This window comes from Anopheles maculipalpis, chromosome 2RL, assembly GCF_943734695.1.
Source record: "Anopheles maculipalpis chromosome 2RL, idAnoMacuDA_375_x, whole genome shotgun sequence".
Lineage (NCBI taxonomy): Eukaryota > Metazoa > Arthropoda > Insecta > Diptera > Culicidae > Anopheles > Anopheles maculipalpis.
The window spans coordinates 11,291,204-11,316,731 of NC_064871.1; the positions used below are offsets into that span (position 1 = coordinate 11,291,204).

Here is a 25,528-nt window from a genome sequence, read left to right on the forward strand (position 1 = left end):
TTTCAGGAGCAAAACTATGAAGATGTTACCGTGCGTAAGTGTTTGGAGTTGGATCAATGTAACAGCTCATTAAGTGTGTGTGTGTGTGCTTTTAACAAGCGAACAAGCGATCGGTAATAGTGATTAAGGCACTACTTACGCTGCGATAACACGGGTGATAAAGCTGGTGATCGGGAACAATTGTGGCGAAGATTATGGCGCAGAGCAGGTGTTTCTGCTATCCACTGGACGGAAGAAGCAGTTGCTGTTGACACGGATGACTGATAAGTGGCATTTTGGGGTAGCTTTGATGTTGTCATAGGTGCAAACAATCAGCGATGCGATCAGTGTACGATTAGCCGTTGAGTGGGAATGGTTCTTTTTGGAGTGCGTTCCCGTACAATAACAAAGAGCTGTGATAGAAAATGACGCGCTTAGGAGTGTTGGTAGTTGTTTTACTAGCGGTGCAAGGTAATAGTGACATCATAAGTGAAATGTTCGCAAAATATGGTCAATGAAAGGGACCCTAAAGACGCTGGGTAGAAACGAGCTTCATCAACCCTCCATCATGAAGCCTCCAAGATGAAGTCTCTGGAAACGAGAATCGGCGGTCGTGATAAGCTTTCTCGAGTGTCTATCTAGTGATTACCGAAGGGAATATCTTATCAGTGCAACCATATGCGCAAATGACCATCGATGAACCATTGACTTGTGTTTCGAATTGTTCAATGAGCCGTTGCAACATTCGGGTCGATTGGTATGAATGGGTGATTTAATGACACAGCTACTTACCCTTGGTAGGATTAGTAATTTGTAAAACCATTTTTCATAATTTTCTTTTCTTTTTTTTCGTGTGCGCCAAATTGCAATTGTGACCTTATGCCGAGAGCGAAAAAAAATATATTACACAGTTTTTTGTTCCCTCCTTTCGTTTTGAAGAACTTTTTAAGCGGAAGCGCGAGAATAAAAATGAAACGAGCTATTACGGTGAGCGCCCAAAGGTAGGGCGCCATCATAACATCGCTTTCCCGCTAATGTGATAGGTTAGGCGCATAAAGGCGATATTTTTTTTTCGCTTGTAAGAAATATACATTCGGGGGTTAGCCGTGGTGTGTGGTGTTATGCTTTCGTGACGAGAGCTCATAAAAAGTAACGGTCGTTGTAGCCTTGAAGTCTTCACCCCATCCCAAGGGTAAAGGATCCATCCACGTGCGTGTTTGTGTGTGTGTTTATATACAGAGAGTTCTTGCAGACATTTGCGGGTCCCGCAACCAAGTTAAGGTTAACGAGGTTTCCTTAAGAAATTTTGAAAAATATTTACCGGTAACATTTAAAAGTTAAGATCACATACTTCTCCCTAAAGTTTATCTAATGACACAACACAGATGAAGGTTCTAGGGGTTATCTAAACATTGCTTCGACGACACTGTTAGAATTAACATTGTTCAACAAATTCATATCACCTTTGGTAGCGCTAAACATTGCCATTGACCATGTTTGTAAACTTGTTTCAATTCTGTCTCTCTCTTTCTCTCTCTCTCTCTCTCTCTCCCTTCCATCCCTTTACAGGCTCACGTAGCATCATATGGCCATGCGAGGACAACAGTGACTGTAAGGCGGAGAACGCACACTGCTCAATATTTGGTTACTGCCAGTGCCCGGCCGGTTATGTCTTCTCGACCGATGTCACGCGCTGCCTGCCCGAGTCCGCGTATGGCGTAGCGTGTCAGGAGGCGGTCCAGTGCTCTCATATGCTCACCGGTGCCAAGTGCGAGGCCGGCGTTTGCACCTGTGACAGCGACTACACGTACGTACGCGGCCGCTGCCGGAAGCTGGTGGATCTTGGCCAACCGTGCAGCGACGATATCGATTGCTTCTTCAGCCACAACCGGGAGTCGGTCGTGTGTCACCGGGGCTCGTGCGAGTGTGCGGACGGGTTCTATCGGCGCAGCAGCAACGTCTGCCGGCGGCGTGTGACAAGTAAGTTTGGATTGCCTTTTTCCCCGCCGGTGAAGATGATTGGCTTTGCTCTGTTGCTCGACAACAGCACAGTGCTGCTGTGCTGACCATCAAACCGTTGAGAGCTCGAATCCAATTTCGAGCGAAACACAACAGACAAGACAGCACACGGTTGAAGTTTGTGTGCATACGAAATGCTCATCGATTTATTGGAATTCTAATGGGTCGAAAGGTCTGTGTAACCGTTTACAGAGAAAATTATAGTTACAAGTAGGTTAGCGTGTAATTGGAAATCAATTGACGTGGAAAGCCTTAACTCGGTCAAATGGCCTGGTTTCAAGCGGGGCGGTGGTTGCGATTGTAGAGCTTTTTTTTGTGTGTGGTAAAGTGCACTGCAATAGGGAGAAAAAATTATCCTTTTTTGTCTCTTTTACCACCATATTATGCTAAATATTCTGGGTCGGGTTTTTGAAACAAAAGACTAATTGAAATTGGTATAAAGATCATACTTAAAGATATATCGACGAAGAGATTTTAAACGCCTGAAACTATGCAATTACTATGCTCTGAATAGTGATTCGTAAAGCTTAAGCACTTGACCAGTTGGAGTATTAAAGATCAATTATCAATTCATTCAAGATTTGAATTGCTAACAAGCTACTTTTACGTTTGGGGAACTTCTTATCCTTTTTGCTGTTCATATCGCTTAAAACCGTTGTGTTTTTGTTTGTTTGTTCCGTTAGAATGGCCTGGCCGTATTGCTAAAATCGTTGTGTATATCTTTGTTCGAATCGCTTAAATAGGGTTAGGTTTTAGGCGATCGTCCATTCACATTTAGAAATGATATTTAGATCAATCGTCTTTGGAATTTAGCACTGTTATTTGATGCATCTTTCATCGGAGGAATTTTTGAAGCTCGTTCTCAGGAACTTTCGAATAATATTTGTGGTGCCGATCGTATAGAATTCTAAACGGTGTTGAAACGGAATTCAAGAGCGAATTTTGTTGATTCGGCAGCCATTCCATTCAGTAAAGGAGGGTGTCTATTCGTTCATAACATTTCATTCCTAGTTATAAAGCGCTTTTACAACGAATTCGATAATTGAAAACAACACATTGCATACTTTTAGGAACATATCCTTAAAACTCGTTCCAGGTGATATGCTCAAACCTGCAAACAGTATTAATGTACTACTAATAAGTTGCGTTCAAACATACGAAACAATTATATTTACAGATGGTGAAGAATGTCTGGTGCATCAAGACTGTGACGGAGAAAACTTGCGGTGCGTGAACCAGCACTGCACCGATGCGGCAGCACAAACCCGATCGTTGCGTGATGTGGCCATACAAACGTCGGCGGAAGTTGTGGAAGAATCGAACGGTGCGGAAGGGCTACCGGCGAAAGATGCCGCAACGGGAGAACAGGGCACACCAAAGACACGCGATGCCGAAACGAATACGGAAACAGTGGCAGCCAGCGGAAAGCGGGTACAGATCAACACCAAACGGTCGGCGAACGATTGTGAAAAATGTCGTAAATGTAAGTATGACGTGAAGTGGATTTTTTATACTATCCTTCTAACGATCTTCACTTCCAGTTGGCGATCCATGCGTCGATGAGGGCGTCGAGTGTCCGGAAGTGCCTTACTCGGTGTGCCGGATGGGGCAGTGCCACTGTCAGGATGGATACTACAATCAGAACGGCCGGTGTATGGCCGAACTTGGTGAATACGCACACGACGTGCAGTACTGCGATAATAGTGCGGTGTTCCGGAACAATCGCTGCACCTGCCGGAATGATCAGTTCTACGATAACAATATGCGAATGTGCCTAAAGTGTATGTAGATGAAGTCTTTTGGATGATTGGAAAGTGTAATTTATTTTAACAAATGATTGTTCAAATCTTCTCATAGCTGCCCTGGGCATCAATACATCCTGTACGCAGCAGAGTCAGTGCTCCCCGTACGCGGCCTACTGTCCGACCGTGTCACCGAAACGATGCGCCTGCCATCCATACGCCCGATATGACGAAGCAACGGAGCTGTGCGTCGAAAAGGAGGGTTACGAAGGATATTGCGAGCGGGATACAGACTGTACGCTGGCCAACTCGCGCTGCTCGAACGAGAAGACGTGTGTCTGCAAGACCAACTATTTCTACGTCGACGAGCGCTGCAAAGCGTCCAAGGGTGCTGAGTGCGAGACGGAAACGGACTGTGCTTTTGAGGAAGCCGTTTGCGAATCGCCAAGCGCTTCCGAGGGCGAGAGTGTTGAGCCAAGCGAACCAAAGCAGTGCAACTGCCGGAAGGGACACTTTTACCAGCCGTCGAACAACCGATGTCTGAAGGAGGCAGAAGAGTATGGTGAAGAGTGTAGTGCGGACGAACAGTGTCAACCGTTGCTGGGCGAGTTGGGCCAGTGTATTGAGGGTAAATGTCAGTGCAATGAAAACGAGCATCACTACAAAGATGGAAAGTGCAACGTGAAGTTAGGTATGGGTGGCTTACGATGTTGTCTCGCACTTATACACACGCTCTAATGGGTTCGGCACTTTGTGTACTTGCAGCCCTCGATTCACGGTGCTCCAAAACGAGCGAATGCTTCGTCGAAGATGACCAGGACAATGTCGAATGTCGCAATTCGGCTTGTCAGTGTAAGTTTGACTACTCCCCGGACGTGGAGCGGCAGAAGTGCGTTAGACCTAGTGGCAAAAGTAGGATCGGTTTTCAAATTTGCTTTGCTCGCATACTGACCTGGGCGAAAACGTCGGCACCCAATTACTGAACGAAACCATGTTTCCCCTCTTACAGATTCTTCCGATCGCCCCAGTGCCCTGAAGGTGATTACACTCATGCTTACCAGTGCTGCCGTGCTGATTACGGGTTCTGCTCTACGGGATGCATACTACGGCTAGAAAGGGCTGACCAATACACGAGCTTTGACGGCAACGATGCAACAGAAGATTTGCAGCAAACGTTAGAAAATCGCGATTAAAGTTAATAGAATCATTTCTTACAAACATTTCTTTCCGGCGTCTAGTTTATTGTTCGCTTGGGGGATTGGGTGATTGATCTTGTTACAAAAGTTTTATGTTTTACTCGAAAAGCTACTATGCATTTGACGAAGAAAAAAAAATTCCAATCACTAATACGTTCGAAGATACGAAATGTAATGAACAGCAATACAACATACACCAAAACCTGCACCCACTGCAATACGGAAGCGCGCGTACGACATTTGTGAGAGGTACTAGTTATCGACTAGCACGTGTTTTTATACATATATGCTTCAGTATAAATCGTTCATTCGTTTGTGTGTGTGTTAAGACAAAACATACGCAGACAAAAACACAAACACACGCCTATACTCGGTTGCAATAGAACGAAGTAAAATAAAAGAAACACGTCGTCGTTCCACGCAGACGACAACCGGGTCAGATAATGAATAAGCATGTAGGCGGTGCAAGATAGTACATAATTAAACTGATAATAAAGCAATATGTGCGGCCTCTGTAGCGGACTGTTGCCGTTGGTTTTTTTGATTGATCGTGTAAGTGTAATGTTTGGTATGGTGGAAAGAAAGGGAGCATTTAGTGGATTCGATCGTGCCAAGGTGGACAGTGTGGGTAAGTTGAAATGTTTGCTGAGGGGTTAGAAGGGGTCACAGCTCCATCGTTCCACAGAGCCTTAGTGTTTCATTAGACGAGTAAGTGAAATGCTTGCATGTATCTTCTTCATCCTGGCTTAACAATCTACTACGTCACACCAGCCATCGAATGGCTGACTAGACTTGTTGATACCACTCGGTTGAATACTCAGTCCGCATAATGAGGGAACGGTCCGGATAGGATTTGAATACCGGTCCCGGAAGGCAGGAGTTTGTGGAGCGTTTTGTTGTTTGAAGTTACGATCGTAACAAGGTGGTAGAACTCCTGTACCACATCAAGATCGTCATTTTTAACTGATACTTAGCTTTTGAGTCGGTCTTTATCACGGTCAGAGATCCGGCGAATAGATATTTTGTTTTCGTCATATTACTCCTCTATCCAATCTTATTGACCTCGTGTTTCAGATGAGTAAAAGCCTCATACACGAACCGTTGATGTCCGTCCGATGATGTCAATATCGTTCACGACACCAAGGAATTGGGGCTCCTATCTCCCCAATTCCTTGGTACGCTATTTCTATTAGTTTTTCTTGAGATAAATATTTTTTTTTCTTATCAATAAATGAGCGTAAAAGAGCAACTTTTAAACTCCAGCAAAATCTACGTACTATAATAAAGAATAGCAATGCCTCAATTGCTCAATATTATAGCAGCAAGCTTTGCTCGAGAAAGCTTTCAAAAGCTCACCATCAGCATGAAACGAACCGACAAGCAAGTCATCATCAAATTCAAATGTCAACAGTCAGCCATAACCATAACGGTGAAGGAAATAGCTCATAAACCCTTTCCATGCACAGCTGAAACCAAACTCGCTAAACTAATTCCCAAAATAGCTGAAGCCTGCATTTGTAAATTACACTAATTTCCCATCAAGATATCACCACCGAGGACCTCATTTGTTCCGTCCATCCGTTTCGTTTTTTGGTTTTGCTGTATCACTGTACCTTTCTTTACCCATTAGTAGCACTGCTTTTTAGTGCCACAGCAACAAGAATACTCGAAGAGTACCCCTCGGCATTGTTTGTATCACCAAAAGCCAACGCAGCAGCAGCAAGACACTTCCGGTATGAGCCGTTTGACGTCACCGTTTTCGTGGACGTTGCTAGACTAATGTGGCTAACCGTTGGAGGCTAACGTTATTAAGTACGCTTCATCCACACGGGGTAGATCCGTCGGTAGTTTCGCTCAGCAAACTTCCGCCTGTTCAAGGTGAAGGAACGCGAACGATTTGGCTCCCCTTAGCGAGTTTTGGTCACCCCTTACGGTAGATAGACGATTTTTTTTCATCATGGGGTAACATTCATTCTAGTTCCGCGTTCGCCGGTGCGTGACCTGCAAGATTCAGGACGTTAGCCAAGGCAATCATATAGTGCTTATGATGTCATTAGTGGGGCAGTTGTGGTACAGGAAAGCAATAAGGATGCTTTGGGTCGATTTTTTTTCTTGTTCGTAGCAAGAAATTATAAACAATCGAGCTTGAGCTTGTGTAGACTATAAAGTGTAAGTATTACACTTTAAGTAAGCTTTTCAAACCCACGTGCGATGCGATGCATGGCGTAATTGGTATTGTTTTGCTACCACTACCATCCTTTGGCTGGTGAAAGCACAATTTGCAAGCATTATACTCATTGCACGAATGGCACAATTTTGCGTTTCTGATCGCGCAATCGCACCCACAGGTTGGGGAAGTAAAATCGGGTGAGGCAACAAAAAAATAGGTCAACCGGGGTCGGATATCACGGAAGCATTTGCACTAAACCCAGCACAGTACAAGGATACTGCTAGCTCCCGTTTTGCGTGGTGGTATCGTGATTAAAGCCGAAAGGTTTGCAGTGAAATTGGGTCAATCACGATGGAGTTTGGTGAAAGTGCAATTTGTTAATACTCGACGACAGGGCTGAGAGATAGGTTTGGTCGGTGAAAAAGAAAAGTGGCAGGGTCGCGAAGGAATGTAATTAAAACAGACAGTTACAGTAACCCGGCTCAGGAGCCGGCCGTTTTCCACAAATGTCATGGCACAAAAGGGTAAGGTTGACGCTTGTTGAAACAAGGATTTGAATGAGCGATAGGAGGGGTAGGTTGATCGATTCGCAAGCACTAAGCAGGAATCGGGATCGTTCAGATGGATTAATCATTCATAATGCACCGCGTGTGGCGTGTGCAAGAGGAAAAATCCAATCAATGCAGATACCGTATTGAATTGATTGAATGTCAAGGAAGTTCTATCAATGATCGCAAGCATCGATGAATCAAAGCAAATGTGGGAGCATTAAATATTCACCACAAATGTCCATCACACCAACAGGTATTGTTTGTCCTGTTCGAAGTTTGCTTTCTTGAATTAATTTTCTTTTCCAGCTTTAACTCCTGACTGAATGGAAAAAAAGGACACCACATTTCGTTGCACTTCATAGCACAACCAAATGGAGCATCTTCACGTCAACACTGGTTGATTGTGGTGTTATTGTTGCAGTGGGTAACCAGGCGCCTCCATCAACCGCGGATAAACCCTACGAGCTCATTATCACCAGCTTGTCGGGAGTACTATACGCTCGAAGAAGCCATTTTAATTTGAATGTAGCGTGACCTTTCTATCACTTTTGCTCTTTTGCCTTCCGTCCCTCTCTCTCTCGTTCTCTCGCTCTATCTCACCACCGTTTGTCCTGGCGTGTTTGATTCCGTGTGAGCAGTCCACCAATCACGGTCAACGAAGGCAATTAAAACCACCCGGCAAAGGTAAGTATGCTGCAGATACGTGCGTTATCTGGTGAATTTTCATTTATTTTTTATTATTTGTGTGGTGTACTATGGGTGTTTGTATGTTTTTTTTTGGTGGTGCTAACCACACATTCAGACAGCTGTGAAAAGAAAATTTCAAATTTGTTTTAAGAACACTACCACCAGAGCGTGCCATCACGTTTATGATAAATGGTGTAATTAGATAAACTAGCACTGAAAGGAATGTGAACAAAGACACCACACAAACGGGGTAAGTAAAACGGGATTTTAGTTAAAATTTTGGTGCAGTAATTGCACCATGGCGAGCTTGGTGTGCGCTTTTTCGAGGAGGATTTTTTATTATTCAGTTAGGAGGGGATCATCGGCTGGCTTTATCATCGCTTTTACAGCTTTCTTACACCACCACCAAGGTCAGAAGTGTAGCGATCAAAGCCACGGTTCTATAAACAATCGATTTGCGCTCGAGCTACGCTCGTCAAACGAAGTTCCGGATAAGTTATTTCTACTGTCAATCTAGCGACATGACGGACGGAACGGGCTCGATTTATTTGTATCACCGAGTACTTTACCCTCACCAGCGGGAAAACGGACAGCCCTACCGTTTCAACAGTTTCATAGCAAGCAAACAAATGTCGTTTGCAATAGGACGGGAGGGTTTTTGTTTTGTCGATTTTGTTGATATTTATACTCTAACACACTGGGGTTTCGGGTGCTATGGGTGCATCCTATCCGATACGGGGCCAAAAACTAAACGATGCAAAGCGCGTGGAAGAATTTTCAGCACGTTCGTGTCAATGTTTCTTTACCGCGATTGACGATTTTATTGCGGTATGAAATGGATTTCGGTTCATCGATTGTTGCAGTTTACTGTCCGATCGGTAGCAAGAGGCGAGGTTCAAATGCTTTCCATAGGCCGATTCGTAGCAACGGAAATAAACAGCCTTTGTTTTTTGGTACCAAAAAGTCTTTAATCCTTAAATATAAAACTGACCTTTTGTTTTTATACATTAGAAAGAAATGAAAGGAATAATCCGGCACATGAAATTTAGAATTAGTTGCAGTATTTTCCATTTGCGCCTAACTGTATGCAATGTCCTTACAGCGATCCATCAAATTTTGAATTATCGTGTGAGATCTCAATACGACAAGCGAAGAGCTGTTTTCATGGGTAAATTACGAAATTAAGAAGTACGAAACTATACGAAACCATTAAAATACTTAATAAAAACAAAAATGAAGAATAAAGAGAAGAAGAATACCAGAGAAAAAGGTGGCAGAAGAATTTCGTATCCACAATAAAACATACTACAACCTTCAACAGACCGTGTACACCATTTAATGTGCTAATAAACAAACCAACAGCTCAGCTCAAACAAGGAAAGAGTTCATGGACTTCCGATCGAAAGATAGCGATTGCAAAATAGGTGCGCAAACTGTGAGTGAAGTCGAGGATCATAAAATATCATCATAGCTCGGCTGTTCGGCAGGTCTAGTACCTCGTAAAACGTCCATAAATCGGGTCCATAAACGGTGTGTGTGTGTGTATGTATGTATGTTCGTACCGAAATAGCCATTCTACTACTGAAGGTGCGTCCACCGGCTGGAATAAATCTCCATCCGCGACAGGTCCAGGAGTTCATCTTTTTAGCGTTCGGTTTCCTGCTGTGCTGCTGCTTTTCCATGTTCCATTCAACTGGTAAGGCTTAAAGATTAACCTTTAAGGTCTGAACACCCCGCGAGTTGTGTATGAGCGTATGACCATTTGTCTACCGGCAGCACACCACACGGCTGGTAGATTTGAACAGAACATAAAGCAGGGGCTTGGTTGGTTTCTGATGCAGACTGCTGGATGGAGGCACCATTCGCATGTTGAAATCTAATAAGATATGCTTCTTCACACTACCACAGGTTGTGATGACCTATACTCACATACACACGCAAATATACAACCACACGCGGCACACAAAAGCATTCGTGAAAGCATACTTATCTTTCACTTGAGCCACCCGGTAACACGGAAAGCGACTCCCAGGTCCGTCATTATCGAACGCTGTGAGCCACCTTCGTTCTTTGTGCCGTGGCTAGGAGGACTTGGTTTGCTGCTGGTAACGGTTTCCGGTCACCGGCCAAAAATCGTAAGGGTCGTGACGGGCATTGGCTGCCGTTGCAAATGTCACCCGAACCGGTCCCTATGATCTTGGTGGTGGTGGTTTTGTTCTGGGACACCGGAGACTGTCTATCAAGCGTGCCAGTGATTGATCGAGGAAGCCTGTGTGACTCTGGGCCTTTGGGTTCTGATTTGCAAATTTGAAACATTTCCGCTCCCGGTGTAACACATGCCTGTCGCCTTTTTTGCCACCCTCTAATCGGTGCTTTGTGCAAACAACGCATAATGGGAGAGGAGAATTAGAAAGAGCTATGGGACGAACTCGTGCCACCATAATCGTGTTCCAGGAAGCCAGTAAAGTCTATGAAACTAAAAGTTTTATTGTTCCAAAATGGAGCCCTCCCTCCCCATTTTTTGTACGTGAATGTGTGTGCCTTAAACGCGCTTTCTATGAAGAAAACTTCCTGCGATATGACCCTTTAACTTTATTACACACAACGACAAAAAAAAAGCACACGAATCATACTCGCTTGCCTTTCACGTATGGACCTGGCTGGCGTGAGGATACCAGACCAGAACGCATTCTCACGTACGCTAAACCCTTGCCATACCTGACTGGTGTGGTGGCCTAAAAAAAGAAAACAAAAGTTCCTTGTGCTCCCCAGCAACTTCTTGAGACCTTAAGGGGAGCACGATGATTCAGCACGATGAGGAAGGCCAAGATTATATTTATAATTATGCTGGGCACCAACCGTCGCGGAGGGAAGCGTTGAAATTTGTTACAGTACAACGCGTTTGCTGAGAGTTCGGAGTATTTGTTTACTATAAATACACCAACCAAGAAGAGCTCCACGGCTACGGCTGGCTTCGTTGGGTGGTCCTACTCGCTCCCAGCTTAAGCTGTCGAAGCAGGTGTATACGAGTGTGCGAGACGAAGCACGTCTTAGTGTGAATTTGTGTGTTGGTAAGACGGGTTCCACGGTGGTCTGGATCCTAGATATTTACCTGTCTTACCAACAACCCTTGGAGGGCGAAAGGGATACCACTTCGGGGTCCTCCATCGATCAGAACCTCGGCGGCATTCGTCCTTCGAGTTGCTCACTCGTGGCTCTTTTTTGTTGTTGTTTTTAACACACACACATGCACAGTTTGGAGGAGCGGGTTCGTGGCCAAGTCGTTGCCAAAACACGCAAACCATCATCCCCTTGAGCCTACCAGGAGTCTCCTCCGAGTCGCCGATTTACACTCCCAACAAGGGTTAGTGGAACTGGGCGCCTTGAATGTACGCTCACTTCGTCACGGCACTCGTAACGGTTCGGTCGCAAAAACTAGGTACGGTGGGGAATTGCTGTCTTAGTCGAACATCAGTGCTGTGCAGTCCCCAAGTGTAGGGCTCGTTAGTGTACGGGACGGTGCAAAGTTTTGTTCTCTTTTTTTATTTTCAAGCCGCTACGTACCTTACAGTGGAAGGTGATTCTCTTGACGCTGACCGAAAGTTGGTAACTTCTTTTACACGTCCGGCCTAATCACTAACCTGTGGGTGATTTAACAACTTGCGCCTCATTTGTAAGCGACTCATTAGTTCAACAAACAGTTCACAACCAAAATTGACGAGTGAACGCGTGGCAGTGTTGTGAAGTTGGTTGCACTGCAGATAGTACTGCATCCCTGGGAATAAGGTGTACCGTATAGTGGTGATCCGTTGGTGGAGTGGTGTATCGTGGTGAGTGGTGGTTTAGCGAAAGTAGAAGAAACCAAGCATGGGTCCACTCAAGCAAATGACACATTGCGGAAGCATAAGTGCACTGTTCGCTGTGTTGATAGTGCTGTTCGGCGTCAGCTCGTCGGCCCTGACCACGTTTGGGAAGTCGAACACGAATCAACAGGCAGCTCCAACACCACCGCCGGGTAAGGCATAGATTGTGTCAATAGGGTCGTATTTTATTGCTTTGCAGTGGAAAGGTAGCGAATATTGTTTTATGCGTTTGTGGACATTAGAGAAAAAACATGAATCCTAACGTATTATGAGCCTGAATGTATGTAATCGATGTATATTTTTCTTAGTATACAATGAGCTAAAAGGCTTGCAGTCATAAGCATATTAACTTGAGAGTACAGTAGTATGTCGAGCAGCTTTGTATCAGATCTCCCCATAACTGTCCCACTTTAATTACGTCTTATAACTTAGCCAAGGAAAACTTAAGAAAAGCAAGCCAGAAAGAACATGCTAAGATCTCTTGAGTCCTTTTAATGCCGAAGAAGAAGTAGTATAAGTACGATCATTAGTAGCTATTATTATGTATTAACTTATTAGTGACATAATGCATTACAGGCTTTTTTTTTGACAAAATAAAGTAACTCAATAACTAGTAAACCTTTACTAGTTATTAAGATACTTCTAAAAAGGCCACAAGTCTAAAAATCAAAGAAAGGATCAAAATACGTTTTATAGCATACATTCAGGCGTAATAATCCTGTTAACTAGGATTTTCTTCCTAATCTTCTTTGGTATTAAAATTTTGGAAGGTCTTGGGTGTACCATTGTCTTGATTTTAGATTTATTTTGACTGAAACCTAAACAATAGCAGTATCCAATATTTTGTTACAAAACGGCGGTAAGTCGCAATACTAAAATATAATTTGAAAAATCTAATATTTTAAAGTAAGTCAAAAAATAATAGGGAGGAAATGTCTAATTGAGCTTGTTGCATTGAACTTAATAATAAACAAATAAACAAACAATCTAAATTAATAAATAATTTTGTAGTACGTGACGGAATTGTGTAGATCACGTGCCCCGCGAATACAAATAACGTCTTGCTTTAACTTTGCTTGATCAGATATTAATTACATTTAAACAAGCTAACATTGAGCTTCAAACCAGACCAAAAGAGGTAAAATTCTCCATCATAATTCTGACAGTTAATTAAGCTTCTGCCTTATCAACTCTCAGCTGCTGCACGGTATTCTGCAATTTTAATTAAGTAATCAGACTCACGTATAATCTCTTTTTTCCTTTTTATCAAATATTCGCACGTAGCGAATTAGTGTACCGAGTGCGTGTTTGGTGAAATTTTGCTCGAAGTAATAGTTGAGTGGGTAAATCATGATCCTACCGTGCCAAATTATGACAATTCACCGTGTTCACGAAAAGGTCACCATTTTGTAACGGGAAATAAGAAGGACAGGCCGAATGTGCTTTTGTTTTACAAAATAACACCAACGATTGTTTGCATCAGTTCCGAGATTCAACATGTGAATACGCGATCAACGGAGCGTGAACTATCGATAATGGAATTTTTCCATTTCCTATTGCAGCGTATCAAAGCTCTAATCATCTGTGTAATACACGCAAAACATAAACTCTAAACAGGAGTGAGAAGCAAAAAAAAAAAAAAGAACGAACGACCAAGATTATGCGTTACGGATTCGTTCGTCCCATTTTTGCTGCTTCAACACTAAAATGGGCGCACGCAAATTGAACCGTGTGGACTAGCCACGGTTCAGGTGTGTTCTGCTTCCGTCGTCATTCCATCGTAATGGGCAGTAGTTATTAGTTGGTGCACGTGCGCGATCTTTGGCCCGGTTGTTTTTTGTTCGTGCGGTGTGCGTGCGTAGATCCCCTTTTGCGACTGGGGGATGAACTCGTAACAATGAAAGAAAGAATTCGTTTCAGCGCATTCCTTTGCTTTGCTGAAAACATGTTAATGGTTGCGGTCGTCCTCGCCATGATGGTAAGCGATGATGGCAGACGGGATCGAGAGGAGTAGACAGGACCGGTTCGCATTACCATACCAATGAGGTTTGGCAAATAAATTTCAGTTGGGTAGTGGCTAGTTAATTTCGTTGATCAGATAAAAACATAAGCCGGACGAATAAGTAATGCACAGCGAAATTAAAACACAAAATGGGGAGATAGTGCAGGAAGCATTTTGCGTGGCGATCGTTTTTGTTTCTGTTTTCGTGTTTTCGCTTCCACGCCTCAATGTATGCAATGAAATCGGGCACCAGGGACAGGGAGTGAAACTAATGCTAGTGTCGTATAAATACCGAATAATTGAATACAAATTAACAACTCGTTTTGTGTGGAATAGCTAGCGGTGAGTTGTGCTCTACCTTTTGCACACATTCCCAATGCTCTACCGTTTCTTTTTTTTCCCGGAACAGACCAGACCCGATCAACAGATTGGCAGAATTTCAACAAGAAAGTTGTTCTCCTTTTGGACGCCAAGCGAATGGAGGCAAAGCATAGTCGCAGGTTTATACTAAAGGTGAAAATTTATGGTCTCTCAAACGTTGACAATCGTACCGAATCAGGCAACAGGAGCCAGACTGTGGCCCCGTTTTGTTGGTGTATCGCACGGTGTAGGACTAGCGCCGTTCTGCCGGTGTTCGAATTAATTGCACGTTTATCGAAATCTTGATAAAGCGCGCTTTAGTGTGGCACCGAGCTAATTGAAACTATCGACATGGTCGATCGTGTAATGTAAACGATTCGCGTACAGGTGGTACAAGCGATTCGATCGCTCCCTGGTTTACTACCGATTAGTTACACACAAATGCTATTTCCTGGATGAATATTGAGAAAGGAAATGAGCGTATTACGGGAGTGTTAAGCAGTGCGATATGTCATTGTAAAAGTTTGTTAAGTGTTGTAAGAATTGTAATTGATTATTAGCCCTCGACCGGTGAAGCCTAATAGTATGCAATCCGAATGTTTAGGGCAGCGGTCGGCAAAGTCTGGGCCGCGGGTCAAATACGACCCGATCTCTCGAAAGGATTTGCCCACTTTTGAAATATGGGAAGAAACTATTTGTTTACAAAACTTAGAACATCTTTAAGTATGACATTTTATATCGTCGTACTCTTTCATATTTTATAATCGTATTTTGTATTGCTTTACATAAATAGAATAATCTCAACACGTTGTTACTTAACTAGGATTTCAAAAAGGGTTTATTTGAGTGAAAAAAAGCAAATGCATTCTCCTGGCCCCCGACTCTCGATCATCTTTTTAATTTGTCCCTTAAAGGCCTTAAAAATTTGCCGACCCTTGATTTAGGGATTATTCTTCAAGGTTTATTTCAAAAGATTTAAGGTGAACTAAACAAATACAGTTCTGAAGCATTTCATTGGTAACTTCAAGTACTAATTGCGAGTTATTTACAAAGTTTCTATAAGCTAAAAGAAGAATACAAATTGCTTGTTATAATCGATTAATTACGAACATAACAGATTGCATACTTCTAGGGGTGCAGGTTTTGTTTAATCCAAAATTATAATTAAATCAAATTTCTAATTAGTTTTAACGTAAAGCCTAGAGAGAGAAGATCACAGCAACGATCCGAAAGGGAACAATTGAGCATTTACAACATTATAATATTCCAGACAGTTACAGACAATTCCATGGTCTATTCATTATTCTGTGTGCTGATTGATGTATCTTTAAAAGCTCATATCATGATAGAGAACAGATTGCATTGATTGTTAATAACAAGCACATTGCACCAACGCTATGATGCTCCTTTAAACATTTCATCCAGATGAAAGAATCGCATTCAAATGTATCGTTGGCCAGTGAATCAGTCGCGGAATGCAATCTGTCTAATGAATTGTGGCTATTCATCGTAAATCAAATCATTTATCGTATCACCATCAATTACGTCGTGTTTTCAAGCTGAATTAGAAGAGCAGCCAATTAAAGTCAGCACAGTAAAAAAACCATACATTCAACCAACAACGTTTACTTCTATCTAAAATTAGTCATAGACACGATTTTTGTCTAAACAAAAATTATACCCGAATCAATGTAGCTCTTGACCTTTAACGGCTCATGTTGCAAAACCCGGACGGGCTTCTCTATAATTTTGATAAGAAACTCGAAAAGCTAGACCACTCGACCTCCAGAGAATTGTGCATGAAACTCGATCATGAACTCACCTTGTTGCACATAATGGTGGATAATTTAAGGTCGCCTATCACACGGGCAAAACCCGCTGAATTATAGGCATCGAGAGGTAGTACTACTACGACTGGTAGTAGGAGCACTAATAACAGCAAGACTCCGTTGAGAACTCACAAAAAAAAAATCCCCTCTCAAACCTAAAGTACCTTTATCATCGGTTGTCATCAAACACGGCGTGCTAGCAGCAGTTTGGTGGCGGCTGAAATTGAAGAAAAAACTGCAACACAAAAAAATATCTTACCAACCACTTGAAAATCAAGAACAAAGACTAGCTCGCATGAACACAATGCAGAAAATGAAAAGTGCACTATCAAAAGAAAGGCACCAGCAAAAAAAAAATCTAAATCCTTCCACCACCATTGAGTTCGCCTTCTTCAGCGCTCACTTTTGATTTAGTCAGAATCGTAATTGAACCTAAGCACGTAACACTCGGTGCACTTGGCAATTTGGCCGTGGTGAATTAAAACTTGCGGGTGCGCTGTGTAAATCGTCCCTTCCGGCGTGATTATTATCCTTTGCTCAGCAATGCTCTTCTTTCCGAATTTATTTTTTAACAGTGAATTTTTCTCTAACATCATTTCTCTAACTCTATTTTACTAAAGTATTGCTTTGTCTTCTCTTTCTCCATTACAGTGGTAGCCAAAAGCTGTACAAATCATGGCGACTGTAGTACGATACAAAACACAAGCTGCGTACTCGATCCGATCGATGATCGTATGCGGTGCCTGTGCGGTGATTTCAAGGCACCAGTGAATGGGTTATGTTCCGCAAAATATAAAGGTAAGCTAGTGCAAACAGTGTAGTGTAGGATCCGGAAATTTGAGCCAATTTTTGATAGCATGTACCAATCATTGTTTGCTTGAAGCACACACACAGTGTGTGTAAGTGTACGGGAAAGAAAACCCCACGTTTTAGCCAAGCAACATGCAACAGATCCGACTGAACCAGCGAAGCGAATAGGTTGATATTTCTCCTGCTATTATAAAACTGATAGGCGTGAAAATGTAGACGTTCCCGGGGCTGCCAGGAGTGGTGACTTGCGTTTGAGCAATAAATTTGTCGAAAGCTTCCGTTCTTGGGTCGTGTTACACGGGCCAGCTCACAAGGGAGCCTTTGGCAGCCAAGCCTGCAAAGGCTGTGAGGTTGATTCAGTTAGATATGTGTTGTTTCACATTTCACTGTCCGTGTAACCTCTTGTTACAAGAATTATGGCAGAACTCCGTAAGGGAGGAGTAAGAGATTGCATATGGCAGTGGCAGTGTATGGCAGGATGTGTTGCATGTTGCATGACCTTTGTAGAAAATGATTTGTGTGGTGTGTTGTGCAAAATAGAACCAAGTTTCGTGACGTGACTCGATCCGTAATAAAAAGATATTGCGAATGTAGGCCTTTATGCCAATGGTAGATAGCTTTTTGTCACTGTACGCTCAAGAATTGTTATGGCAGGCATGATGAACCTGGTGGAACAGGAAAAAATCGCTTCATAGTTGCTTTTCGTCAAAGTTTCATTTTTCGTTCGAAAGTTCTTGTGACCAGCGGAAAAAAATATTGCTTATCCATTGAGGTCCCTGAGATCGATCGCTTCAAAAATTCTCCGAACATCGAAACCAGGGGTCTTCCCAGTTAATCCTCGTTTGGGCCATCCTAGGGCCTAGAACTTCAATAGCTGTCTCAAAACAAGAAAAATTTCTTTAAGATAGATCTGGACGTACTGTTAAGTTGATAAAGTTACAACATACTTCAATAAATTTTGAGTAGATCAAGTGTAATCCAAAAATTTCTACAATACTTTTCTATCAACTTAAAAAAAACCTATGGGAACGGTTCAGCTCCTTTTAAGGAGTGAGTGGTTTCTGTTTGCTCCTTATTTTTTCAAAACTATTCCTACGCCACTACTTAATGGTATTAAGTAGTGGAGTAGGACACTGACACTGAACGATATTAAATGTCTCATGTCTTCCGCTCAAAGTGCCTAAAAGTATGCAAAATGTCATTGTTTTTTCATTGTTTACTACGGAATGCTAGACTAAGAATTTAATGATACTGCAAATAATTTAAAATTAAGATTTTATCCTTATCTACCCTCTACATCTATCTACATCACCATGTCTGTCTCATCCTCAGGACTGCGCCATCTGTGTGGTGATTCCGCTCAATGCGATTATGGCATGATGTGCGCCATCGAGAACGGGACCAAACCGACAACGACGCTGGTAACAAGCAAAACATTTCTCACCAGCAGCATGCTAAACAGCAACGGCAACAACACGTATAAAGTGTGCTTGTGCGATGAAGAGGCCGAATTTTTCGAAAACAAACACGAACGGCACTGCAGTGGTACGGTCATGATCGTCACATCCGGCGCAGTGATCCCGCTGATGATGTTGCTGTTGGGAAGATTCGTTGCCAACCTTCCTATCGCTCACTGGAACGCAGCGCTTTAAAACGGATCGTATCGGATATCGCTGAAGTCACAATGCACAATGCACCGAACAGCGCAAATGGGCAACAAAAAATGTCTAAGCAAAATTATAGCTTACAGCAAATGTGTGACTGTGTGTCGGGAATATGAAGGGTAGATTAGCTAGCACTTTACGTTAAATCCGAATTTCTTGTACCAGCACCAGATAAGCCTTACTAGTGAAGTATAATGTCTGAAATAAAAATTATTGAAGATAGGCTAGAGCGATCGATAGTGTTGTAAGAACCAACGCTAACACAAGAATATTGCAAGTAATGATATATTTTCGAAATTCTTTGCACTTTTGCACCTTTTTGCCTTATCATGTTCAAAACTACCTTCGGAAAAACGTTTCAAAATCATAGTATACAATTTTTAATCAAAAAATCATATTTAGAGGCAATTACATTTTACAGATTTTATCCATTTCCATACTTCTGATTGAGTATAAAGTATAAAGAAAAAAATCTTAAATGTACTATGACAAGGCAGTTCAATCTTACTAGCGGCAGAGGATTTAATCCTTTCATCAAACTATAGGGTTTATTTTCATAGATGTAAATAATAATCGTATTCTTGAATTTTTTTTAAAGTATACTATTGCCCATAAATCATAGGGGTTCACATTGATGTATACAGAAAAGAAGCGTCTTTTATATTGATAGTACGAAGATTAGGGAGATTAGAATTGTAAAAGTGCTTGACTTACTTTATTTTTCCCAAAAAACAAAAACAAAAAAACTAAAGATATGCTTAGAAGCTCTATCCATGCGCTGCTTTAAAATTAGTATAGTGTGATTCGGTGATGGGCAATACATAGGTAATAAGAATAGGGTAACCAGTACAATACTGATCAAAGCAAAAGTGTACATCGAGATATCATCGTTATCAGCCGTGGCTTGCGCACAAAAAAATACATATCTTGTTTACTAAATTTATGGAGCAAAATTAAAAGAGCGAAATCGATAGAATATAAAGTGTAATGTTATGTGAATAAATTTCTTTGATCTACGTATGCTTTTTAGCTCTGCTTCGCGCATAGAAGTGCAATTTGTTCACTCTTTAACAGTGCTGCGCATCAATATTTGAGTCCGGAGAAAATGTTTTTATGATTTTTTTTTATTACTTAAAGCCACGTATTTTAACAGAAAAAATGCAAGCTTTTTTATACAGAGCATCGTATGAAAGATTGTTAATGAAAAATGCGTAAAATTTAAACAATGAATGATGCATTGAATCCGAGACCATGATGTGTTTTACTAATGGTAAACTACGGTAAAACGAAATGATTTCCCAATTTTAAATGCTCGATTGTTTCCCCAGCATGTGGTTTGCTGAACAACCTCAAAAAATTTAAATTTTTTATTCAAACAACTGAAAATGCAGATGACATTGTTGTTCGTGTTTTTTACCTTACTTGGAAGTAAGGTTAACGCATTGAATTATATTTATTACCTCAAATTTATTTAAAGAATCAAAATTATCGTTTCCCGTGCAAAATGCTTCGTAAATTCCCACCTACATTAATGTCAACGGATTTTTGAAATCTTTCCGATCACAGCTGTCATTGAGCTTCATCTTCTTCCTGTTCTTTTTGCACTGTCAAATCGCTTTACATGAACCAGCCCGCCCCGTCGCTTGACACATGGCCATTTAAATCGACGACTTGCGTGAGAAAAAAGCAAAGAAAAACGAACGAAACGTTCTGAAACTAAATAAAGCGTTATCAAATTCAAAGTGTGCTGCAAACGCGTAATGCGCGTCCAGTATTTGTGGTGTTAACGGTTGGTAAAGTGAAATCTAGCACGCCAGTCCGAGATGGCACAATCCGTTTCGGTGGTTGGCAAAGAGCAGCAGTCGATGCTGAGCGAGCATCATACAACGCCGAAGAAAAAAGTAACATTGGCGCTTGCAGAATGCGGTAGCGGCAACACAAGCAAAAACGAAGATGATTCTATATTTCGTACGCTGGAGAATTTTACTGCCCCCAATGGTACAGCCAGTCCTAAGGTAGGGAAGAAACTCCGGGGGTTGCCACACCGTACCAGTCGGATAGACTCTGACTCGTGTCATTTTTGTTCCCTCTCTCGTAGCTTCCCACCATTAAGGACTTTAGCATCCTGAAACCAATAAGCCGCGGTGCGTTCGGGAAAGTGTTTCTAGGTTATAAAAAAAGCGATCAAAACAAACTGTACGCCATCAAGGTGATGCAAAAGACGGAGATGATCAACAAAAACATGGTCTCGCAGGTGATAACGGAACGGAACGCGCTGGCCCTGTCGCGCAGTCCGTACTGTGTGACGCTGTACTATTCGCTGCAAACACTGTCCTCCGTGTACCTCGTGATGGAGTATATGGTGGGTGGCGATCTGAAGTCGCTGCTGGCCATGTACGGGTTTTTCGACGAACCTACGGCCCGGTTCTATGCGGCCGAAATCTGTCTCGCCCTGCAGTACCTACACGGGCACGGTATCGTGCATCGGGACATTAAGCCGGATAATATGCTAGTGGCTGCATCCGGGCACGTGAAGCTTACCGATTTTGGATTGAGCCGTATCGAAATGCGAAGAGATCTGGAAATATCGGACCTGATTAACTGTTCCCCGAATTTGAACGCACGCACACCGGGCCAGCTGCTGTCACTTACTTCTCACCTGTCTTTTGGTTCGCACGATAAGCGCATTGTAGCGGATGCGGTCGCTGCTAGCATTTCATGTTCCAATCGACGAATACGGGAGGAATCTTCTGACCACGAGTCGGACAGTTCGTTTGGCCAGTCGAGACAACAGAACGATAGTAAAATGTCGGGCGTAAGTCCGTTCTTTTCCGCGGAACAGAATGTAAGCTCATGCGAAGAGGTAAAAGCGGCGATCCCGTCGGAAGCTACGATCGTGGAGGAAAAGTTCGACTCGTCCTCGTACTACACGTGTAATTCGAGTGATGAGGGGAAAACGAGTTCGAGCGGTAGCTGTGAATCGGTGAAGATAGTTCGATTAAGTTTGCAGCCGGCTTCAGAACCCTCGCAGGAGAAAGAAAACGTGCACAGCACGAACAGTGGCGAGGAGAAAACGAGGTTGAAAGATCCGTTCGAATGCTTAATGGTACGTCAAAGCTGGTGGTAATAGCATTGATTATCCTTTTTACTGATCGATCGGATTATCTTTAGGTGTCGAAAAAGTTGCATCAAAATTATACGGAAGATTCCGGAGTTTCTAGCAGAAAGAGTGACATTTCCAACATCCCGTGCGAGCTGTCCGCAATTGAAAAGGTGGAAAATCATTCAAACAACAGCAATAAGGATTTTAGTTCGGATTTTTCGAGAAGGTAAGACAGGGTTCCTCATCTATTCAGTTGATCGCTCTAATTAGATAATTATAATTTAAATAATTATGTCCTTTTTTATTTAGTTACAGCATGAGCAACATAACGGAAATTTCCCACTCTCCCGTGCGGAACGGTGGTATGCGTGGATTTAAAAGGCCCGATTTTCTTAGGTAAGAATCGTTGGCATGTTAGATTTTTTTCAGAATTTTGGAATCACTCAGCCGAGTTGAATGGAATTTTAAATTAACGGTAGGGAGAAATAGCTCAGCTGATTGAATAGTTCAACAATCGAGTGGCAAATTTACCTTAACTAGCCGCATAATTCCATTTTATGACTGCAAAGTTTCCATATGAAACCAAAAATCCATTTCAACGAAATCTTTACTAACCAACCACTTTTGCGCCATTTGATTACAGAGGTGTGAAAAGAGGACGCCATTTGGTGAATCGGGTAGACTCGTTAGCATCGGACGTGGAGGGCGCCAGCACGGGACTAACGCAGGAAATCGACGTGCTCGATATCTGCAGTGAGATGCATCGAAGTACGCCCAAAAAACGCAAAGCAGCTTCCCCGATCAAGGGTGTACTAAAGGTACGATCTCTTTCCGACGATGAGATGCAAACAGGCGATAACGTGCTGATCGCGAACGTGATGTTCTCTACGCCCGTTTCCTCCCAAAAACTACGCCGCGAAGGTGGTGGACAGTTGGGAAAGCTGAAAAGCACCCGATTTCAGCTACCCTCTTCGATCGATCAATCGCGCAACAAGGTAAAAGCGTACAGTGAGGCACTGCCACCGCATTTCATCAAAATGCCGGACGAATCGGTCATGTCACCGATCTGTACCAATAATACGGCAACGGTCGAGTGCGACAGTACGGCCACGAGTGTTGATGTCGTTGGGCTAGCGATCGATAATACACCGAAAGCGGTAAAAACACCGTTCCGCACACCGAAATCGGTACGGCGCGCTCCGTTAGGATCGGATGAGCGAATACTCGGTACGCCCGACTATCTGGCGCCGGAGCTTTTGCTACAGCAGGGACATGGACCGGCAGTCGATTGGTGGGCGCTTGGTGTCTGTCTGTACGAGTTTCTGACCGGTGTGCCACCGTTTAATGACGAGACACCGCAGAAAGTGTTCGAAAACATACTCGGGCGACTGATCGAGTGGCCGACGGGCGAAGAGTCACTCTCGGTGGAAGCGGTCGAAGCGGTCGAGCAGTTGCTCGAGATGGACCAAACGAAACGGCCAGCGGCGGAACAGATGCAACGGATGTCGTTCTTTGGTTGCATTGATTGGCAGCACGTAAGTCTGATGGAACCACCGTTCATACCGAACCCGGATGATCCGCAGGATACTGGCTATTTTGAAGCACGCAACGTGATGCAGCATCTGAAGCTTTCCAACTTCAATTTGGATGCTTTTTAGCGAGATGTGAAGCCGACAAAAAAAAACTGCGGAACACAGCTGGATACTGGCCGTAAGAATGTGGACGCTTGTAGGTAAGCAAAAAACACACGCCCAAATGCACAATCGTCTGATATGCGAAGTCGTTTGGAAATTTGAATACATTTTGTAGACTACGGAACGGTTAGACTGGTAGATAAGCACCATTTAAACTAGTTGTAATAGTTAGTAGCTTTGTTATAAGATCCGCTCAATTGTGACATTCGTGAATGATTTCGTTTGTGTTAATTTATTGAATAAGTAAGCAAACCGGTGGGATGCATTCGAAATTTTGTGTGATATTGAAAGCGAAAAGAACGAAAAAAATTTTGAACAGGACAAAACAATAAACTTTTGAACGGACTCAGAGTGATAGATGGTGATGAATGTTTGCTGAACTTTCGAGCCGGGAGCAAGGATGCGCAACATGTGTTAGGCCGAAAACTGGTCGAGAACTAGAAAGATGCATATAGATGGCAGAAATGGGTCAATCTTGATAGCAGAGAGTTGTGATTCTTGTGACGTTGTTGAGTAAACATTGGTGTCCCCTTCATCGTACCAACAAACCAGTGGAAAGTGATGCAGTCGCATCTACGATGCATGAAACATCAGATCGATAGAGCAGCAACACACCATAAGACTGGAAAGTTATGCGTGACGGTTTCTATTAAATGGTACGTGAGAGAGACAGATTGGCAGGTGGATTATTTTGCTGTTTATCTGGCCATGGCTAGGTTCAAAAATCTTTACGAGTCCGAGAAAAAGAGGTAACTTTACGGGAAATGAGACTAGCTTTTAAAAACGATTCTCTTTACTATTTCGTAAGTGCTACTATTTAAAAAAAAGCAAACATAATGGATGTAAATAAAAAGACAATTCTAAGTAAATCCGTGTTTTTAGGAGGAGGGGATAGTGGTGGGAAGTGGGAGATGGGATAGTTGGAAAAAGTTTGTGGATGGAAACACACGAAGGTACAATTTTCAAATCATCAACAGCACGTGTCGTTTCTCCCTGCAGAGCCCACTCCCGGGAGCGCCCTTAGCGCCAAGACAAGACTGTGCTTCATTTTATTCAATCACATATTCTGCCACCAGGTGTTACCGCGTGCATCTGGGTATTGGGGTTGAAATACAGTTGTAAAAAAATCCCATCTACATCCTAACGTAATTGAGCATCACTCGATTGCATATTTAAACATAGCACTTATTTGCTTGTGAGGCTTATGAAATGCTAATGAACAGTTTGCACAAGACGGATGTGTGCAGTCAAATTCGTACATATGGTGCGGACTGTGAGATAAAGATGCGCTTACGTTGCGATGTCGCGATCGAGCAGTGCCGGGCCTTATACATGCAAAAGCAATCGCCGTTAAATATCATAATTAAACGAAATGGGGCTCTCCTCTTTCTCTCTATTGCTGGCCGTTTGCTGCCGTTTGTGTGTGACAATTCCGCGCACATACGTAAAGTTGGTGAGCGCGCACACGTGCATATAAGCCCGGGGAACGCAACAATGCATTTTGTTGGTGGACATAATATTGTTGCGGATGCATACGTGCAAAGCAAATGCATTTAGATGAAGTCGAGCTGATGACCAGCAGGGCGAATGCAGTTGCAGTGTTTTCTCAGACCGGGTTTGTGCTAGCTGCCGAACAGGTGGTGATGGACTCTATTTCGGGCTCGCCAGTAAAAAAAGAAGTAAAAACAAAACAGCCGGTTGAAGTAGTAATCCGTCATCGGGTGGAAGTCGATCGTGTATCTTATCGCGGATGACTCGCGGTGTCTTGCGTAGCGATGTTCAATTACGAATACAAAAGCCATCTGCGTGTCGGATCAATAATTCACTTGCTGTAATAAGCAGTTCCTAGTAATCTAATA

At 42.8% G+C, this 25,528-nt stretch overlaps 5 protein-coding genes across 6 annotated transcripts in view; 3 read left to right on the forward strand and 2 right to left on the reverse strand.

Moving 5' to 3' along the window:
- LOC126558824 (pyridoxal phosphate homeostasis protein) overlaps positions 1–25,528 on the reverse strand; it is a 445,790-nt gene that overhangs the window by 160,463 nt on the left and 259,799 nt on the right. The window lies entirely within an intron of this gene.
- Positions 1–25,528, reverse strand: part of LOC126559130 (uncharacterized) — a 186,390-nt gene that overhangs the window by 10,463 nt on the left and 150,399 nt on the right. The window lies entirely within an intron of this gene.
- On the forward strand, positions 372–4,864 carry LOC126557455 (prion-like-(Q/N-rich) domain-bearing protein 25). Its single transcript, XM_050213236.1, has 7 exons — positions 372–450; positions 1,549–1,959; positions 3,176–3,481; positions 3,540–3,779; positions 3,856–4,431; positions 4,506–4,652; positions 4,750–4,864. Exons 1-7 carry the CDS (start codon positions 405–407, stop codon positions 4,851–4,853), a joined length of 1,830 nt encoding a protein of 609 aa, XP_050069193.1. The 5' UTR covers positions 372–404; the 3' UTR covers positions 4,854–4,864.
- LOC126559097 (uncharacterized) lies at positions 12,185–18,860 on the forward strand. Its single transcript, XM_050215205.1, has 3 exons — positions 12,185–12,359; positions 17,050–17,196; positions 18,541–18,860. Exons 1-3 carry the CDS (start codon positions 12,212–12,214, stop codon positions 18,858–18,860), a joined length of 615 nt encoding a protein of 204 aa, XP_050071162.1. The 5' UTR covers positions 12,185–12,211.
- Positions 20,696–23,689, forward strand: LOC126559729 (serine/threonine-protein kinase greatwall). Its single transcript, XM_050215902.1, has 5 exons — positions 20,696–20,887; positions 20,971–21,978; positions 22,044–22,201; positions 22,285–22,371; positions 22,619–23,689. Exons 1-5 carry the CDS (start codon positions 20,696–20,698, stop codon positions 23,631–23,633), a joined length of 2,460 nt encoding a protein of 819 aa, XP_050071859.1. The 3' UTR covers positions 23,634–23,689.

What these genes read in the sequence shown, in the direction of transcription:
- LOC126559729 (XM_050215902.1), top strand. Translation starts at nt 20,696, where the DNA reads ATGGCACAATCCGTTTCGGTGGTTGGCAAAGAGCAGCAGTCGATGCTG. An exon ending in ATGGTACAGCCAGTCCTAAG is followed by an intron (nt 20,888 to 20,970) that starts GTAGGGAAGAAA and finishes CCTCTCTCGTAG; the next exon opens with CTTCCCACCATTAAGGACTT. An exon ending in AGTTCGGATTTTTCGAGAAG is followed by an intron (nt 22,202 to 22,284) that starts GTAAGACAGGGT and finishes TTTTTTATTTAG; the next exon opens with TTACAGCATGAGCAACATAA.
- LOC126559097 (XM_050215205.1), top strand. Translation starts at nt 12,212, where the DNA reads ATGGGTCCACTCAAGCAAATGACACATTGCGGAAGCATAAGTGCACTG. An exon ending in AGCTCCAACACCACCGCCGG is followed by an intron (nt 12,360 to 17,049) that starts GTAAGGCATAGA and finishes TCTCCATTACAG; the next exon opens with TGGTAGCCAAAAGCTGTACA. An exon ending in ATGTTCCGCAAAATATAAAG is followed by an intron (nt 17,197 to 18,540) that starts GTAAGCTAGTGC and finishes TCTCATCCTCAG; the next exon opens with GACTGCGCCATCTGTGTGGT.
- LOC126557455 (XM_050213236.1), top strand. Translation starts at nt 405, where the DNA reads ATGACGCGCTTAGGAGTGTTGGTAGTTGTTTTACTAGCGGTGCAAG. An exon ending in TTGTGAAAAATGTCGTAAAT is followed by an intron (nt 3,482 to 3,539) that starts GTAAGTATGACG and finishes CTTCACTTCCAG; the next exon opens with TTGGCGATCCATGCGTCGAT. An exon ending in AAAGTGCAACGTGAAGTTAG is followed by an intron (nt 4,432 to 4,505) that starts GTATGGGTGGCT and finishes GTGTACTTGCAG; the next exon opens with CCCTCGATTCACGGTGCTCC.